Source organism: Leptopilina heterotoma, unplaced genomic scaffold (assembly GCF_015476425.1).
Source record: "Leptopilina heterotoma isolate Lh14 unplaced genomic scaffold, ASM1547642v1 Lhet_83, whole genome shotgun sequence".
Taxonomy (NCBI): Eukaryota; Metazoa; Arthropoda; class Insecta; order Hymenoptera; family Figitidae; genus Leptopilina; species Leptopilina heterotoma.
In genome coordinates, this window is record NW_025111188.1 from 191,738 (window position 1) to 211,662 (window position 19,925).

Genomic DNA, 19,925 nt, shown 5'->3' on the forward strand with positions numbered 1-19,925 from the left:
AACAATTTTCTAATTTTGTTCAGAAGTAAAGAACAAAAATCTGCATAATTTCAATTTGACAAAACATAATATTTAACAAAATTTTAGTCTTAACAAAATTTTTAATTCGTTTAAAACAGATTTTAAATGTTCTTTATTGAAATGAATAACAAATAATTAAAAGATTGACTGAATATTTATGTTAAATTTTAATTTTAAAAATGAACATGATTCCTCCAAAATTTTAAAAAGTCTAAAAAAGTAAGTTTTAAAAAACTTTAATTTATTTTGTTCAAAGATAATTATTTTGGAATAAAAATAAATCTAATAAAAAAGAATCTTAAAAAAATTATAATGTAACAATTATAAGACTCAGTTTTTTAAAAATATTGCAATGTGATTTTACGAAAATAATTGAATTTCTTTTAAGGATTTTTGTACAATTTAAAAGAAACCAATTTTTTGGTGAATTTTAATAAAAAAAAATGAATGTTTTCTCTAAAGTGTTAAAAATAATTCGACAAAAATTTTAAAGTTATTATTTTTTGTGCGTATTTGAATTTTCGGAAATATGTAATTGAAAATATTGAAAATAATTAAATTTTAAAAACATACAAGGAAAAAGTTCTATAAGTATTACTTTTTTCAAAACTTTTTTTAATATAGTTTTTAGAAGCTAATTTTCATTAATTTTCATATTTAGAAAATTTACACTTGAAGATTTTTCATTGAAATTTTTGAGAATTCAATTATTTTCATAATTTACAATTAAAACTTCTCAAAAGTTGATTTTTCAATAATTGTAATAAAATACTTGAAAAAGTCAATTATTTTCAGTTCAATTTTACCAAATTTCAATTCTTGAAAAATTTTATAATTGTATATTTCAAAAATTTAATTAGAAAAATCATTCAAAAATAATTTTTGAAAGATTTGTCTATAATTATACTTTTTACATTATAAAAATCGAAAGACATGGCATTTTATACTAAAAATCCGTTTTTTTTTATTTTTTTTTTACTTTCAGTAGTAAAATTTCGTTTTAGTCAGACAAAAAATATAAAATTTGTAAATTTTTCTTAAGTAGTATAAAAAAGTTTCAGTCAGACATTATTTATATTTTAAAAAAATATTTAAAAATATACCGCATTTTTCACTATTTTAAAAGTATTATCGTAGATAATCAAACAGATTTTCTATTTAAGTAGTACAAGTCTGTTTAAGTCAGACATCGATTTCCTAACTTTGGTTCTTCAAAGTAGTAAAGGTCAATTTTTAAAGAAAAAAATTCCCTCTACCCTTAATGACCTTTTAAAACCTAGTTTTCAATTTCAGTAGTAAAGTTTCGTATTGGTCAGACGAGGTTCATGTATCACTTGTTATTTTCTTCTTCAAATAGTCTGTTTTTTTAGTCAATACGATTGTTATTTAATTAACCCCAGTATTAGAAGTTTTTGAAAACAGGTTCTAATTCTCAGTATTTTAAGTCAGTTTTATTCAGACAAAAATGGGAATTTTTTTCTCTTTATTAAAACAAGTAGTTTAGTTCAATATATGATAACTTCTATATTGGGAGATCCGATTTTTAATTAGTATTCGTTTTTAAGTAGTAGAGTTGTTTTTTTGTTCAGACATAAAGTACCTTTTTGTCTCTAATTGTAAATAGTACAATTTAATTGTGATTGATACTCGCTAGCAAATATTTTATTTTTATTAAAAAATATTTAACATCGTTTTTAATCAAATATTTCTCTCTAAGTAGTATAAGTCAATATAAAATATAAAATCAAATAATGAAATAAAAATAAAAATTTCCATTACCATAAGTAGTAAATTTTTTGTCACAATTTTTTGTCAAGCGAAATTGTCGCTTTAATTTCAGTACTAAAAGTCACTTTGTAATGACATTTTCTATCTATCAGTAGTAAAAAAAAAGTTTGTTCTAATCTGAACAGAAGTTTAGAATTCTCGTAAATCTTGGCGTGAAAGTAGTAAAAGTTATCGTTAGTCAGACAAGATCTCGTTAAATTTTTTATAAGACGGCATAATTGTAATTAAATTAATTAAAATAACTTTATTAATTAAAATAATTATATTAGTAATATTAGTTAATAATATTAATTAATAATATTAATTAATAATATTAATATTAATTAAAATAATTAAAATAAATAAATAATTGTATTAATTTAAATACTTAAATTAATTGAAATGAATTAAGTAAAAATATAGTAAATTACAATTTTAAAAAAGTGTTGAATTTCATTTTGAATTTAACTTTAAATTAAGAAAATTGCATTTCTGGAAAAGAAAGCGATATTTAAATTGCCTTGCTTATTTTCGTATTTTAGAAAACGAGATAGAATATGTCTGCGAATACAGAAGGTGTGATTTTTTCCTTATTTTGCTTTTTTTTGATACAATCTTTATTTTTTCAATTCTCTTCTCTATTCGAAATAAAAGTAGATAAAAATGTAGATAAAAAAAAGTAATTTTACAACTCTTAGCATAGATATGCTTAAAAGTATTCCCAATTCTCAAAAGGTAATGATTGCAATTAAAAAGTTTTAACATAATTCTAGTGGTGACGTCAAAAATATAACTCACATTCCTTTAAGGTTATTATTGTGTCAGAAGACAAATTGCCATGGAAAATAAAAGAAATCTATTTTTTTTATCTCACTAGCTACTTGTCAGACATTGAAAAAATTATGGATCTATAAAAAGAAATGCGAGAGTAGTACATTTTTCTCAAGCTCTTGCGGAACAATAGTCTACATATAAAATCCGTTTTTTTATATCATTGTAAAAAAAATCTACTTTTTTCATAGTGAGAATATTAACATAGAAATAAAAAAAATTTATAATTCTGAATAAGTATGTGAAATGTATTTTAATTTTATTTGTAAATATAAAAAACTGAAAGAGAAATAATTTTTTTTTTTGACGTTCGTTTAAAGAAAAAAAAACTAGAATTTAATTCCTGAATGAAGGTGCAATTTTTAACTTCATTAAAAAAATTAATATTTTTTAACTAATTTTAAACTTTTGATTAAAAAATTTTTTTTTTCTATTTTTCGTTTGTTATTAATTTTCACTTTAAACGTAATGCATTTATTTTCATACAGAAAACGTCAAAATTGTAAATTTCAAAACTTGTGTAAAAATTAGTATCGGGAGAAATTTTTTTCCAATTATTACGTCTATAATATAAAAAAAAGAAAATGACATATTTACATCCAACTCTAGAGGGGAATTTTTTTTCCTTAACTGAACATAACTAAAAATCACATTCAGAAGAACGTTCAATTTTTTTTGAAATGAGGTTAATATAATTTTTAATAATAATTAAAAATGCAAAGCAATTATTAATGAAAAAAAAATCACTAGAGTTAAGATTGTATTGGAAGGATCGACGTAAAAATTCATCGAGACATGAAAAATTATTGGAACGAGCACTTTCTGTGACAAAGAAAGATAAAATTATGAATACATCTAACGAAGGTAATCTCATAAATAAATCAATATTTATATATCGAAAAGAAATATTATTTTTATTGTCACTAACAATAAGCAAAATCTGAATTTTATTGCTCAATAAAATCTTCTTTGGGATATAAGAATTTTATTCTCATATATTCTTTCTTTTCCTTTTTTCTATTTTCTTTGAAATAAAAAAAGAATGCTTTAAAAAATTTTCTTATTCAAAATATATTGTTTTTCAAGTATCTATTTAAAATATTTTGAATAAAAAAAAAGTTGTTGCAAAATATTTTCAAATTAAAAAAAAATAAATTTAATTAAACAAAAATAAATTTTAACCATTTTTTTAAAAATATTTTCTTTTAATTTATAGTTTCAGCAAAAGAAGTGGATAAAGATTGCGATGATTCTTACAATAATAATTTTTGTTCAATTGACGGAAGACGAATGTCCCAATTTATTAAGCATCTTACAAAGTAAATATTATTTTTTCCAAAATGATAAAATTTTTATCCTGTAATGTAAAATATAAAGCTCGCTCTTAACTTTATAAAAAAGAAAAAAAATTTAATTGATGAAGAAAATAATTATTTTAATTGATATTAAAAATATTTTCTTTGTAAAATTAAAATATTAGATGTACTAAAGAAAAGAATGCAGCACAATCAGCGTTGGCTATTGTTGAAGCAAAAAATGAGGAGTTAGAAAAACGAAATCAATTCTTATGTAACGAAATTGAAGGAGAGAAGAACTTGAAGTTAAAGGTTCAGTGATAATTGGAAAAGAAAAATTTTATTAATATTGAAAAAATGCTTGAATTCTTCAACACTCTTCAAAATATGATTAAACTTTTTTCCAATATGTAAAATTAAGAAGTTTATTAATACTGAAAAAAGTGTTTGAATTTTTTTACATTCTTCAAAATATTATTTAAAATTAAAACTTTTATTAATATCGTAAAAATGGAGAAAGAATTCTTTTACATTTTTCGAAATATTTAAAATAATTGACAATTTTTCTTTTTTGCTATCCACTTGATTTTATTTTTTTATTTTCTGTAATTGAAAAAAAATTTTTAAATAAAAGATTTTTTTTTATTTTCATTAAGAAAATGCTTCAAATGAAAACAACAAGTTTTTAGCGTTTATCTTATAATTCAAATTTTTCCTTTTTCCTCTAAATATAGTTATCGGAAAAAAGTTCCGAGTTGATGAAACTAAGACAAAGAACAATTCAGTTTTTAGAAATACTGAGTAAACAGATAGCACTCCAAGAAACGGAATTCACTAAACTTGCCGAAACTGTAAAGGATCTTGTTCGTGAGAAAATTCTTCTGGAAAATTGTTTGATTGAAAAAAACATGAAAATGAAAGTGGCAGAAGGGCAAATTGAACGAATGAAGGAACAAGTGAAAATGGAAAAATTACTACTTCTCAAGGAACAAACGAAAAGTATTTCTTTACGAATGATCGATCAGGCATGTCAGACGTCTAAGGAATCACTTAAAATAAGGTAATAAATAGACTTCAGCTCGAGAATCGAAAATTGATCTTGTTACAATACTGATTGGAAAATGTCTTTAACGTTATTTAGGAGAACTGAAAATTTCTCCTCTTTGATTCTTTATCGATATTCTTTATCTCTTATTGATTCTTTACGGAAAAAAACAATTTCTAATTCATATACTTTTTTCAATTATTCTCAAGAATAATAATAATAATAATAATAATAATAATAATATTTCAATAATATAATAATAAAATAGAAATAAAAAAATAATATTATTATGATAATAATAAAAACTAAAATAAAAATTAAATGAAATAATAAATAAAATAATAGATAGATAAATAAAAAAGAAACAAGAAAATTTCCTTTTGAAAAGTCTTTAATCATATTAAAAATTAAAGAAATGAAAATTAAATTATTAAAGTAAAACTTACCTCTAAAGTTCAGTAGGATTATTGATAAATTATTACTTATTCTCAAAATAACTTAAAAATAATAATTCAAAAAGAAAAAATTTTTTTGATAATAATTTCTACTCCATATTTCATTTAATTATTTAAAAAATTTTTTAAATTATTATCATATACTTGTTAAATATTTTCAAAAATACATGAACACGATAACGAGTAAGACATAGAAGACAAATTTCAAAAGTTACTTTAAAAACTTTTTTTTCAAATTTTTTAAAATTATTTTTTAGAATGATTAAAAATTATCAATTATTCTCAAGAATAATTAAACATTCTTAATTATTTAGAAGAATACTTGAAAAAGTAATGGAAAGAAAATATTTTTTATGGAAAAAGTTTCTAGTTCACAGGATTTTGATTATTTTTTACATTTTGTAATTAATTTAAAAAAATAATTAAAAATAATAATGAATAGAGAATACAAAAAAGTATTTTTTTATTCAAAATTTCTCTTTTAAATTTTTTTAATTATTCTTGAGAATAATTAAAAATTATCAATTTTTTAGATAAAAATTGGAAAAAATAATGTTAAGTAAAACATTAATTATTTATTCGGAAACAATTTCTTGTTTATATTTTTAAATTATTTTTGAAATTTATTTAAAATTGTTAATTATTTTTAAAAATAATTAAAAATAATAATGAAAAAAGAAAAGAAAAAGTAGGTATACTTTTTGAAACAATTTCTTATTCAAATTTTGTCAATTATTTTTCAGAATAATAAAAAATTAAAATTAATTATTTTAGAGAGACATTGAAAAATATTTTTTTCAAAACAATTTCTAGTTCATAGTTTTTCAATTACTTTTTTATAATTATTTGAAATTGTTAATTATTTTCGAAAATAATTAAAAATAATTTAATGAATAAGGAAAAGAAAAAATGTTCTTTTGGTAACAATTTCTTATTTAAATTTTGCCAATTATTCTTGAGAGTAATTAAAAATTACTAACTATTTAGATAATAATTGAAAAAAAATAATGTAAATGAAAAATATTTTTTTGGAAACAATTTCTAGTTAATAGTTTTAATTATTTTTGAAAGTAGGTAATTAAAATTTTTTAATAACTTTTAAAAATAATTGAAAATAATAAAAGAAAAAGGTAAAGACTTGATTTTATCATTAATTAATAATTCTAAAAAATAATTAATATTGAAGAAAGTAATAAAGGAAGAGAAGAAACAAATTTATTTACCAATTTTTATACATATTTTTACAATTATTTTTCAGAATAATAAAAAATAATCAATTATTTAGAAAGACATTAAAAAATATTTTTTTCAACAATTTCTAATTCATAGTTTTTCAATTATTTTTGATAATTATTTAAAATTGTTAATAACTTTTAAAAATAATTGAAAATAATAATGAATAAGGAAAAGAAAAAAGTTCTTTTGGTAACAATTTCTCATTTAAATTTTGTCAATTATTCTTGAGAGTAATTAAAAATTACCAATTATGTAGATAAAAATTTTTTAAAAATAATGTAAATAAAAAATATTTTTTTGAAGACAATTTCTAGTCAATAGTTAAAATTATTTTTGAAAATAGGTAATTAAAATTTTTCAATTACTTTCAAAAATAATTTATTTATTTATTTATTTATTTATGTAGAGAAAATTTAGAGAAATTAAAAATAATAAAAGAAAAATTTAAAGACTCGACTTTATTATTAATTAATAATTCTAAAAAATAATTAATAATGAAGAAAGTAATAAAGAAAGAGAAGAAACAAATTTTCTTTTCTAATTTTTACTTCATATTTTTTCATTTATTCTTGTGAGAATAATGAAAAATAATAAACTAAAAGAAAGAAAAAGAAAATTGTTGTTTGAAAAAACTTTGATAACATTTCAAAAAGAGAAAAAAAAAGAAAATCAAAGTAAAACTAAAACTTCTTCGTAAAATTTAACATTATTGTAAATGATCCCCTGACTTTGGTGATATTATTAAGAAGCTGTTATTTTCAGTTCAACTCCGATTAGTTCATGTTCCAATACTCAACTTGTAACTTCAGAGAAACAATCGGGAGTGGACTTATTTTTTCAAATGTCAAGAGAAGTTCACCGACCAAAGAGCCTCTATGATCTGGAAGAAACAACAACAGATGGAAACATGATACGGGATCTATTTTTCAAATGTCCCAATTTCACGGACAGTGAATTGCTGGCGACATTTTACCAATAGCGTAAAAAATATATTTTTTTTAAATTGATACTTTGAATGTAAAAAAAAAAATTCACATTTATTAAGTCAGAAAAAAAACGAAGGGCAGCTGTTTTTTTTCACCATGATTTATTGAAAATGATATTTTATCGGACACTCGATTGATTTTTGTTTTGTAAATTTGAAAAGAATTGGGCTGAGAATACAGAAAAATTCTTTTTTTGAAAAAGAATGCTTATTTATAAAATAAATACGATGCGAAAGAAGGGTATTACTACTAGAAAATAAGTAGGTAAAAAATAAGAGGGTAGAAAAAATTTCCATTCACTGAACATGTAGTAAAAATTAGCATATTAATTAGTTTTTAGATTTAAGTAGTATAAGTCAATCTGAGTCAGACAAGTGTAAAATCTCTGTATAATCTGTAATTTCTATTTGATAAGTAGTAAAGATAATTTTTTTTGTAGAAAAAACATATTCTTTTTTTATTAGTTTCAAATCATAATTTTACTACTCAGATAATTGAAAGCTAAATAGAAAACTAAATATAGTTTTCAATTATCTGAGTAGTAAAATTATTATTTGGTCAGACAAGTCACACGAAATACCAGAAAATTTTGTCTTTATCCAGCAGAAGTAAGTGTCACTCTTGTAGAATAATTACTAATTTAGTAAAGATACAAATACTTTAATAAAAATAAAACGTTTTTAAACAGTTTTTTTTACTTTAAGTAGTATAAGTCAGTCTTGGTCAGACAATAAATAACGAACAGTTTTATTTTTTTGTCGCATATAACAAGGTCAGTAATTAGTTGACAAAATTCTCTCATTCTTATTATCGCAGTTCTAAAAAATAGTTTTTAATTATTTTTTCTATTTCAGTAGTAAAATTTTATTTCGGTCAGACAAAAAATTTGGACTAAAAATTATATCAAAGTAATTTAATTCACCTTTTTGTAGTAGAAACTGTATTTGCACTTAAAAACCCTAATATAATTTTAATTTTTACTTGCTTTTTATTTTAAGTAGTATAAGTCAGCCAAATTCATACACAAATTCCCAAAAATGATTAATTTTCCCTTTTTCCAAGTATAGCAGCGCTTGATTTTAAATAGACTTTTGCCTATTAAAAAGAATTAAAAATATTCAAAATAATTTAAACAAAAATTAAATTAATAGAAATTACAAACAAAATAATATTTACATGAAGCTTATAACTCCAAAGTGGTATCTCATTGGTATGTTCCACTTGAGCAGTAAAATTTTAGGAGTAGAATAATTCAGTCTTTAGTTCTAAAAAGTGTTATAGTAAATTATTATTTTAATTAATTTTTCAATGGAGATATTAGATAAAATTTTCGTTTCAGTAGTAGTATTTTGTTTTGGTCAGACAAATTTCAAATACTTGTTATGTCGGACATAATACTTTTTAATTATAATTTCGAAACACAGCAGTATATTTTTAAACAGATTTTCGATTTAAGTAGTATAGGCAAATCTTCAATTTGCAATATCAGTTAAAAAATTTTTTTTTTAATTTTTCCATGAATTTTAGTAGATTTTAATTAGGTCAGACGAAAAATTTTTAATTTTTTGTTTTCATAAGTAGTAAGAGTTGGGTTTAATCAGAAGAAAATAATTTTAACTGCAATATTGGTATGAATAACAGTTTTTAATAAATTTTGTCAAGTTCAGTAGTAAAGTTTTGTTTCGGTCAGACGAGTTTCTATTAACTGTAATTTGTGACAACAATGAATAGAAGTAATTCCTCTTTTTCGATTTAAGTAGTATAAATCAGAGTAAGTCAGACAAAAATAATAAAAACATGCTTAATAATAATTTTACAAGTAGTAAAAGAAATAATGAGTATTGTTTCAATCAATATTCTACTCTAAGTAGTATAAGTCAATTATAGTCAGGCCACACTACGATTTTAATTTTATAACAGCAGTAATATTACGTTCGTAATTAGTTTTCGTTTTAGGTAGTACAAGTCAGTCTACGTCAGCCGAAAGTTTTCAAATATACTTAATTTTCGTTTCACAACTAGTTAGTGTAAATTTTAGTCAAACAAATTTTTTTAATATTTAAAATTATTTGTAATTAACAGTTTTTAATTATTTTTTCTATCTCAGTAGTAAAATATTTCTTTCGTCAGACTATTTAATATCAGATTATCCAGTACAGAATATTGAAATATTCTTGTATTATAAGTAGTAAAATCAGGTTTCAGTCAGACAAAAATTTTACTATTTAAATTTAATTTAAATATTTCGTTTTAAGTAGTACAAATCAATCTAAATCAGCCGACAATCTCCAAATATACTGAATTCTTTAAATTGAGTTTTATTAGTAGTTACGGTCAATGTTTGTCAGACAATTTTTTTAATATTAACTATATTTATCTCCGTATTCTTTGTTACTGTAACTTCTTCAATATTATTTTCATATTCTATTATTATCTAAAATTTAAACTTAAATTCATTTTCAAATTAATTTTTATTAGAAAATTTTAGGAGAATTCAATTATTTAAATACAAAAGTAAATTATTTGTTGAATAATTGAATGTTTCTTGTTAGTCAATTCTTATAAAGAATTTTAATAACAAATTTGTAAATAATTAAATTCTTTTGATGAATTTTAATAAAATTTTTTTTTTCATTTTTCAATGAATTTGATTAAAATTGTATTAAAAATAATTGAAATTCTGTGATGAGATTTATTATTTCTGAAAATAATGGAATTTTTTAGAAGAAACTTATAAAAAATTTGAAAATATTTGAATTCCTGTGGAATTTTTTATTATTTATGAAAATAATTTTTCATAACGCGGTGCAAAAAAAGGGCACTTTTTTGCACCTTGTTAGGAAAAATATCGTTCGTAACTTGTGCGAGCAGTTGCGAATTTTTGAACCTGCACGTTTGCGTACAATTTTATTAAAATTGTTTTTAAATAATTGAATTATTTTGTGTAATTTTATTAAAATAGTAGATATTGAAAATCATCGAAATGAGGAAAATTTTTGAAAATAATTGCAATTTTGACAATAATTTTATTAAACAATTTTTGAAAATAATTGAATTTTAAAGAAGAATTTTTTTATTTATAAAATTTTATTACTTTTAAAAATAATTAAATTTCTGCAATTATTTGTAACTTCTTTAAAATTCAATTTCTTCTTATTGTTTTTTAACTAAAATTCTTCTATAAATCCAAAATTTTTAACAATTAATTAAATATATTTTGAAAAAATTAAATTAATTTTAGAAGATTTTTAATTATTAAAATTTTTCAAAAATAATTTAATTTCTCAGAAGAATTTTATTATTTTTTAAAATAATTGAATTTCTCAAAAGAATTTTATTATTTTTGAAAATAATTGAATTTCTCAGAAGAATTTTATTATTTTTGAAAATAATTGAATTTTCGTGAAAAATTTTATTATTTGGAAAATAATTGAATTTTCGTGAAAAATTTTATTATTTGGAAAATAATTGAATTTATGATTAAATTGAATATATGATTATTATAATTATAATAATATTAAAACTATACATATATTCCAATTCATATTTTATTTTTAGAAAAGATTTTTACAAAAAATTTGACAAGAATTTAAAAATTCTTGTTTTAGAAAAATTCTAATAGCAAAAACTTCTACGAGTAGTAAAATCAGGTTTCAGTCAGACATTACGATTTTAATTTTATACCAGTTTTAGCAGTACGTTTTTAATTAGTCGTAGTTCTAAGTAGTACAAGTCAACTTGAGTCAATCTCAAGACTAATTTAAAATAAGAAAATGTTTTTCTTGAATAAGTAGATTAGGTCAGTTTTAGTCAGACAAATCATTCAACAAAATTTTTAGTAGCAAAAGACAATTTTTATAAATTAGTTTCTACATTTTATTAGTAAAATAATAGTAATAGTAGTAGAAATAGTAATAGTAATAATAGTAATTGTAGTAAAATAGTAGGAATAATAATAGTAATAATATTATTAGTAGTAAAATAATAGGAATAACAATAGTAATAATAGTCGAATAGTAGGAATAATAATAGTATTAGTAGTAAAATAGTAAGAATAGTAATAATAGTCAAATAGTAGAAATAATAATAGTAATAGTAGTAAAATAGTAAGAATAGTAATAGTAAAAATTGTAATAATAGTAATAATATTTTTAGTAGTAACAATTAATAGCAACATATGTAATTCAGTAGTAAAATCAAGTTTCAGTCAGACGAGTACTTGGAAATACTTGTAAAAGAAAAGGTGAGAAAAAAATTCCAATATTTAAGCACGTAAGCTTTTATTTATCGATTTATTATTACATGATACCACTTACAAGAGGTCTAAAGTGTAAGTCGAGTAATCATAATAATAAATACACTTTAGAGCATAAATGTCTGCCTCAATAGTAAATGATCGAACGTAAACAATTTTTCATTTTTTTTTTTCTTTGGGAATGAGGGTAATTTTTTTTTTTGTCATTTTTTTTTCTCTTTTTGTTATTTCATTTTAAATAAATACACGAACTTATGCAATACATCTTTTCTGGAAATTCCGTCGTCACCTCAGTGTTTAATAATTACGTTATTAATAAATCGATTTTCATATATTTATATATAATATATATAATATATATATAACTATTTTATTTATATAAGTGATCCTATTCTTTATCTCTCTCTCCTCTTCTTACAATGACTTGCACTTTCTTTTTTTTTTTCTCCCCAAACTAACGAATTTCGCGTGAAATAACCCGCGTAATAATAGACTTTCTCTCTTGTATATTATTAATTGCCTCCTATACCGAAAAAAACTCTCCGGTCCAAAAATTTCTTTTTTTTTTCTTCCTCATTATCTCGATTGTTTTTTCTTTTTTTTGTTTTTTTTTCTTTTTTGCTTCCCTTTCATAGCCTTAACATTTATTATCAATAGAGATCTTAAATATCAATACAGCTTAGAGATTATAATCGTTACACGTCGAAATTTATTTATTTTTTTTTTTAACAAAATAAAACTATTTAATTGCTACAACAGTCAGCAAGCAAAAATGTGTTAACGCAAAGTTTTTTTTTCTATTCGTTTATTTTAAATTTTTGTTTTTGTCAATTATGAATTGTCGGTATTTTTTTTAAAGACTTTTTTCTTATGATACACATTAAGCTCCCATGTAAAAGCTTCTCGCGGGATTAAAATCACATACAAATTTTTTTTTTAATTCTTTTTCTTGCAAATATAATCGAGTGTTGAAATATTCTTCTGGACAATCAAAAGAGAAGTTTTTTTTTGGTTTCAATTGATTGTTCTGAAGATTTTTTGTTAATGCTTATGAAAAGTTAGACGAAATAAAAAAAAAAATTTAACTTAAAGAAATATTTTAATATCAAGAATTTATATTTTTTTAATTAAATAAATTTTTATTAATTTTATTAATTTTAATTAATTTCGTTAATTTAATTAAATAAACTAATTTAGTCAATTTAATTAATTTAGTCTGTTTATTTTAATATCAATTTAATTAATTCACTAAATTTAATTTAATATCAATTTTCAAATATTTAAGTGAGAATTTCAATTTATCAAAATTGGAAGTAAAAATGAAATTTTTAAAAATTAAAAAAAATTCTTTACGTAAATTTTAAAGGTGAAAAATGAGATCGACTTTCAAATTTTATTCGTGGAATGTATATATATTAAAGGATAATTGTATTATATTAAATGTATTGTGAAATTGGTGAATAAAGAGGCAACGGATATTATTGGCAACTTCCAAAATAGTCTCGCGCTTAATTACTACATTTTTTGTAAACACTCGCTGCAAATGATTATTTTCTAAATATAAAAATATCTACTAAAAAATGAGATAACCGAGCATATTGTCGCACATTTCTATAAAGAGGTGCGGCGAATGCATGTTGTGTATACGCGCGTGTCTAATAAACAGGATAATAATTTTTTGCATTACAACCAGATAATAATTTACATTCGCACTTTTTTTTTCTTTTACTTCCACTCTTTGGTAATGCGTATTTACATTCAAAAAGAGGCGCACAAATATTTTTTTAAATTCACCATCACTTTTTCTAATTATAAATTTATAATCGATTTCACACCTCGAAAATTAATTTTAATAATAAATCAATTTATTTATTTATTAAATTTAAAAATTACCCCTATAAACAAAATTCATCTTTTCCGGTATTTATCAGATGAAAAAAATTCGACAACGTTCTAATCAGAAATAATTATTCGATATCTTCACAAATTTATTTTAAAATATCGCCGAGTGATAAATTTTTATTCGGCTTTTCTTCAAAATATTTATTTTTCAATTCAATTTTTTAAATCATTTAAATCATTTAAATTTCATATTTATATTATTGGAGATAATTATTATTAATAATTATCAATTATTATTCATAATAATTTTTTTAATCAACGTTTGAAATAATTTAAATAATTTAAATCTCATATTTATATTACTGGAGATAATTCTACTTAATAATTTTTAATTATTATTCGTAATTATTTTCAATTATTATTAATAATTTTTCATAGATATTTTTAATTGTAATTATAATAATTAATTTACGGCCTTAAAAATATAAAACAACTTTTATCAAATTATTACCATCAAAAATTTTAATTACTATAATAGTGAATTTAATGAGTATTTTTTATTAAAATAACTCGTCTTAATTGAAAATAATATTGTAATAAATACGAATTTAAACAAAATTCATGCGCCTCCGGAAATTAATAACTGTAACTGTAATTATGACAATTTGTAAACTATTTGTACAAACAGGGGGGGAAAAATGCTCGGTTTTCAGAAATCGAGAAATAATCACAAAAAAAAGAGCATTTTCTTCTAATAACGCAGGGAGACATTTTTCTTATGTACAAATCGAGAAGAAAAAAAAAATTCCCTTTTTTTTACCAAAACAGAAAATTATGTAAATTCGCTAAAAGGCCGTGTTCTGCTTCAGTGAGTCAAAAATAAAATTTCAAAAATAACGAAAAATTTCAACAACAAGAATTTGTATCGTAGAAAGAAAATTATTTTTCCTCGAATCGATTCTTAATATTACAGGGACTATTTTTTCAACTATACATTTTTGAGTAATTATCGAAATTCGAAATAATAAATAATTAAGTGAATTTTTTCTTGAATTGAAAAAAAATCTCTTTGAGCAAGAGATGAGTCATTGCACTTTTTCCCAATTAAAAAAAAATATTTTTTAAAAAAATTATTTTCAAAAAAAATTGGAATAACATTTTTTATTTTCTAAAGAAAATTTTTATTTTCTTGCGAAGAAAAAGAAAAAATGTTGAACGTGACGAATAAATGCAAGAGTATTACGCATTCTTGTTTCGCATTTACACTTGTCAAATATTGTGCCTTAGTAAATATCATTTTTTGGTCTACAACGTTGAAAAATGGAGATTAAAATTTTTTTTTTTCATTCATTAAAATTAAAAATTATTTTCATTATTTTTTTTTTCCTTTTGAGATTTTTAAAAAAGGTTTTTATCTAAAGTATTCAATGTAAGCGTAATTTGCGATGCAGCCTCGACGACAATTAAAATAAAAATTATATTCCTAAAATGAAAAAAAACGCATATATTTTATAACAAACGTGCGTTTTTTGTGTCGTGTTAGGAATTTTTTTTCTTTTTTGCGTGTTGATTAGGCATATGTAGCTTTCTTTCCTCTTCGCAGTGTATTTTTAATCAGGGAAAAAAATCACTTCGAAGCTGTCTGTCAATTAAGAAGAAAATTATTTTCTTTTGAGTTTCAATTGAGAATTCAAAAAAAAAAAAAAAGCTTCCAAGTTCTTTTTCCTCTTTTTATTTAATTTCTCTTTTACGTGTACACATTGCTCAACAATCTGCAAACATACAAATCTCACTGTGTGTGATCGACACACACGTCAAAAAAAAGGAAATTAAAAAAAATCATGACTAGATAAATGAGAATCTTGTTCCTCGTTATTTTCTTCCACTTTTTCGTCTGGGGAACATTTTTTCATAAATGGTAAAAAATGCCCAGAGAATGGGAATTGTAAAGTATTAAAATTGCAGAAAATGTAATTTTTCTTCTTTTTTTATGAATGTATCACGAGCGAGGAATGTGAGCCTTTTTTTGAATTACATTCTCTCGTTTAAAGCAAAAATCTCAAATAAGTGAGAAATTGCTTTTGTTTTTTGTTGAAAATACTGAAAAGACGCACACTTTGGTTATTAATTAGTTCATTGATGAAGAATCACCGGAAAAACCGAAAGCTACAAAAGGTCTGTTTTGTGATTCGAGGATAGAGTGAGAGACCGTTATAGCATCATTATTTCGAGGCTATCGCAACTTTTATAACTTTTGCAATTCACTTTGTTGGTGCTTGAAATTCAGGCGTCACTGTCATTGGTATTACATTTGAAACTGGTATTTTGCGGGCCGATTTTGACCTGCGAAAAAATTCTTCAATTAATAACAAATAAATAGGTAATGAATATAATAATAAATTTTATAAATGAATATTTTTTTTTTATTTTAATTTGTGAGAAAATTTTAAGTTTTTTTTTTTAATTATGTTCGAGAAAAAATTTAATAAACATTTTTCTTCATTTGATTATAACAAAAGTTTTTTTGTAAATTTTTTTCTTTTCTAAAAAATTAATTCTTTAGAAACGGGGAACATTTTTAGAACTTGATTAATTATTTTCGATTCATACCTAATTTGTCCGGCGAGAAGAGGATTGATTGCATAAAGCCAGTCATAAACTTCCTTATCGCCTAAAGTTTGTAAAAGATAGCCTCGATGTTTAGTCACAACGCTGAAAATTATTATTATCATTTAATTTGATTCAGAAAATAAATTTTGTAAAATAAAGTTTAAAACTTTTTAAATTAAAAAAAAAAAATTTTACTTTTTTAAAATTAAATTAAATTCTTTTTTTTAATTTTTACTTTAAATAAATAATAATTTATTTTCAATTAATGGTCGAATAATTTTAGCATTTATTTTCATATATTCAAAAAATAAAATCTAAATTGAAACTCACCTGAAAGTATTTGGTACTTTAACCATAGCTAATTGATCCTCAGAGTATTCGACCTGTGCTGTTGCTAAATTAATTAAAGCTCTCTCAACTGGATCTTTTTCCTCTCTGAAGATAAATACATAGGGTCTACGAACGGCCTGTTGAATTTAGAAAAACAAAAATAGTTGTAATAGACTAATTTTTAATTTGTTATTGAATTCTAGTAGTTAAATTTCATTTAAGTCAGACGAAACATTTTTAAATTATTTTCATAAGTAGTTAAAGTCAGTTATAATCAGACTAATAGTAAAAATAAAAACTGTACTATTATAGTACTAAAATTAGTTTTTAATCAAATTTATCTACTTCAGTAGTAAAGTTTTGTTTCGGTCAGACAAGGATTTTCAATTGGCACTTTTTTCTGTAAGAATAGTAAAAGTAATTTTTTTCGGTAAGTATAGTAAAAGTAATTTTACGTCATAAAAATTATTTTAAGTTGAATAACTGTTGTATTAGTATTTTTCATTCATGTTTTCTATTCAAGTAGTAGAAATTTTTTTCAGTCAGACAAGAAATTTCAAATGCGTTTTATTTTTGAGATTAAGCAGTAAATATGAGTCACAGTCAAACTAAATGTTTCGGATTTTAATAAAAATAGTATTAATATGTTTTCAATCACATTTTCGATTTAAGTAGTGTAAGTCAGTCTGTGTCAGCCAAATATTTAGAAATATAATTAATTTCCATTTTATAAGTAGTTGGGATCAATTTTAGTCAGACATTTTTAATTCTTCAAATCAGAAGTAAATTACAGTTTTGATTTATTTTTTCTTGTGTCAGTAGTAAATTTTTACTTTCGTCAGACACGAATATTCGAAAACTTGACTAAATTATTTCTAAGTGGTAAAAAACGGTTTTTAATTGTAAAGAATGTTTTTAAAAAATTCTAATATAATTCTATTTCTAACTAGGTTTTAATTTTAAGTAGTATAAGTCAGTCAAAATCGGACACAATTTTTTCTTTTTTCTAAACATAGTGACCCTAATTTTTAGTCTGACAAATAAATATTTTTAATTTTTTACACTCTCAAATTAGATCAAGTTTTAGTCGAAAAAAAATTTTAATTTACTTTTTAAAGAGATTTTTAATATAATTTTCTGCTTCAGTAGTAAAATTTTGTTTTGGTCAGACAAGAAAATCAAATTCGTGAAAATTTCTTCTGTAAGTAGTAAAAACAAGTTCGAGTTAGGCATAATAATTTTCAATTATAATATCGAATCACATCAGTATATTTTTGAACGAATTTTTGATTTAAGTAGTATAAGTAAGTCTCAGTCATCCACAATTTCCAAATGTACTTAATTCCCGCTTTCTAAGTAGTTAGAGTCAGTGTTTGTCAGACAGCATTGTTATTATTTAACATAACCTGTAAATAACAACTTTTAATTATTTTTTCTATGTCAGTAGTAAAATATTTCTTTCAACAGAAAAGAATTTAAATATTCTTGTTTTATATAAGTAGTAAATCAGGTTTCAGTCAGACAGTACGATTTTAATATTCTCGATATAGTAACAATATTTTCTGTATTAGTTTTCGTTTTAAGTAGTAAAAGTCAGTCAAAGTCAGCCAAAAGTTTTCAAATATACTTAATTTTCAAAATTAAATGTTATTAGTAGTTAGGGTCAATTTTAGTCAGACAAAATTTTTAATATTTAAAGCCAGTTGTAAACGATAGTTTTTAATTATTTTCTCTATGTCAGTAGTAAAATATTTCTTTCGTCGGACAAGAATTTAAATATTCTTGTTTTATAAGTAGTAAAATCAGGTTTCAGTCAGACAGTACGATTTTAATATTCTCGATATAGTAACAATATTTTCTGTATTAGTTTTCGTTTTAAGTAGTACAAGTCAGTCAAAGATAGCCCAAAGTTTTCAAATATACTGAATTTTTTAAAATAACTTTTATCAGTAGTTAGGGACATTTTTAGCTAGACAAAATCTTTAATATCTTTAACTACTGCTATGAGTAGTAATATCAGGTTTCAGTCAGACATTACGATTTTAATTTTATAAGAGTATTAATAGTACGTTTTTAATTAGTTTTCGTTCTAAGTAGTACAAGTCAACTTGAGTCAATCTCAAGACTAATTTAAAATAAGAAAATGTTTTTCTTGAATAAGTAGATTAGGTCAGTTTTAGTCAAACAAAATCTTTTAACAAAATTTTTATCAGGAAAATACAATTTTTAGAATTAATTTTTAAAATTTTATTACTAAAATAATAGTGATATAGTAAACAATATTTAGTTTGTTATTTTAAGTAGTATAAGTCAGTCAAAGTCGGGTACAAATTCCAAAAATTTGCTCGATTTTTCTTTTTTCTATAAAAGTCCCAAGTTTTAGTGAGACAAATTTTTTTTAAAGATTATTGTTAGTAGTCATTATTAATATTAGTTGTTTTTTATTAGTATTTTCCACTTGAGTGGTAAAACTTTGTTTTGGTCAGACAAGAAGTTTGAAGTACTTGTAATTGTAAACTATAAGTAGTATAAGTCTGGTATTATTTGTAAAAAATGTTTATAAACTACCAAAAGTTTTTATAGTGTTAATTAATTCTCCATTTTAAGTAGTATAAGTCAGTTCGAGTCAGACTATCGTTTCCAAATATTTTTAATTTAAGCTTCTGGAAGTAGTATTAACAGGTTTCAGTCAGACATTATACGATTTTAAATTTTCTAACAGTATATTAACAGTTTTTAATTAGTTTTCGTTTTAAGTAGTACAAGTCAATTCTGAATCAATCTCAGACATGTTCTACAAAATTTGAAATTTAAAAATAAATAAATAAAAATTAAAATAAATAAAAAAATTTACAAAAAAAAAAAAATTTCTTTTTTGTTGAAAAAAAACTTACCACCCATCGTTTCTTCCAACCATTCGTCTTGTGCTCCAAAACGTTCAAATAACCCTTTCGGGCAATAACGGGACTAATGCGAATTTCTTCCACTTCGGGAACATAGAGAACGAGACTTTCTTTGAGCGGTGAAGTGGAACCAAGAGGCGCTGGTGCAATACTATTCGCTTGACTGGCAGCCTCTCCTGCCAATATACTCTCCTGTAATTCCTGAAGTCTCGCCCTCTCCGGGGAACTCAACCTAAAGATGCATGACTTAGAACTGCTCTTCACAATCAATCCTGTTGGCTGCAAGTAACATTCCTGTACTACCTGAACGCACACTCATTTCTTTTTTTTTTCTTTCTTTTTTTTAGCG

At 22.2% G+C, this 19,925-nt stretch overlaps 2 protein-coding genes across 7 annotated transcripts in view; one reads left to right on the forward strand and one right to left on the reverse strand.

The window, feature by feature from the left end:
* Nucleotides 1–4,850: 4,850 nt before the first annotated feature.
* On the forward strand, nt 4,851–7,649 carry LOC122511489. The gene is made up of 2 exons (XM_043626756.1): nt 4,851–4,974; nt 7,413–7,649. Exons 1-2 carry the CDS (start codon nt 4,859–4,861, stop codon nt 7,627–7,629), a joined length of 333 nt encoding a protein of 110 aa, XP_043482691.1. The 5' UTR covers nt 4,851–4,858; the 3' UTR covers nt 7,630–7,649.
* A 6,586-nt stretch (nt 7,650–14,235) lies between these two features.
* LOC122511457 (kinesin-like protein unc-104) overlaps nt 14,236–19,925 on the reverse strand; it is a 45,090-nt gene continuing 39,400 nt past the window's right edge. For 2 of the 6 annotated variants that reach the window (XM_043626676.1, XM_043626674.1), the window contains 4 exons: nt 19,568–19,879; nt 16,674–16,810; nt 16,344–16,445; nt 14,237–16,076 (listed from right to left, as the gene is read on the reverse strand). In XM_043626676.1, coding sequence (XP_043482611.1) covers nt 15,995–16,076; nt 16,344–16,445; nt 16,674–16,810; nt 19,568–19,879 — 633 coding nt within the window. In that variant the 3' untranslated portion in view covers nt 14,237–15,994. Of the gene's footprint in view, nt 16,077–16,343; nt 16,446–16,673; nt 16,811–19,567; nt 19,880–19,925 lie in introns of all 6 variants that reach the window. The other 4 variants (XM_043626672.1, XM_043626671.1, XM_043626673.1 and 1 more) reach the window with 4 other exon arrangements.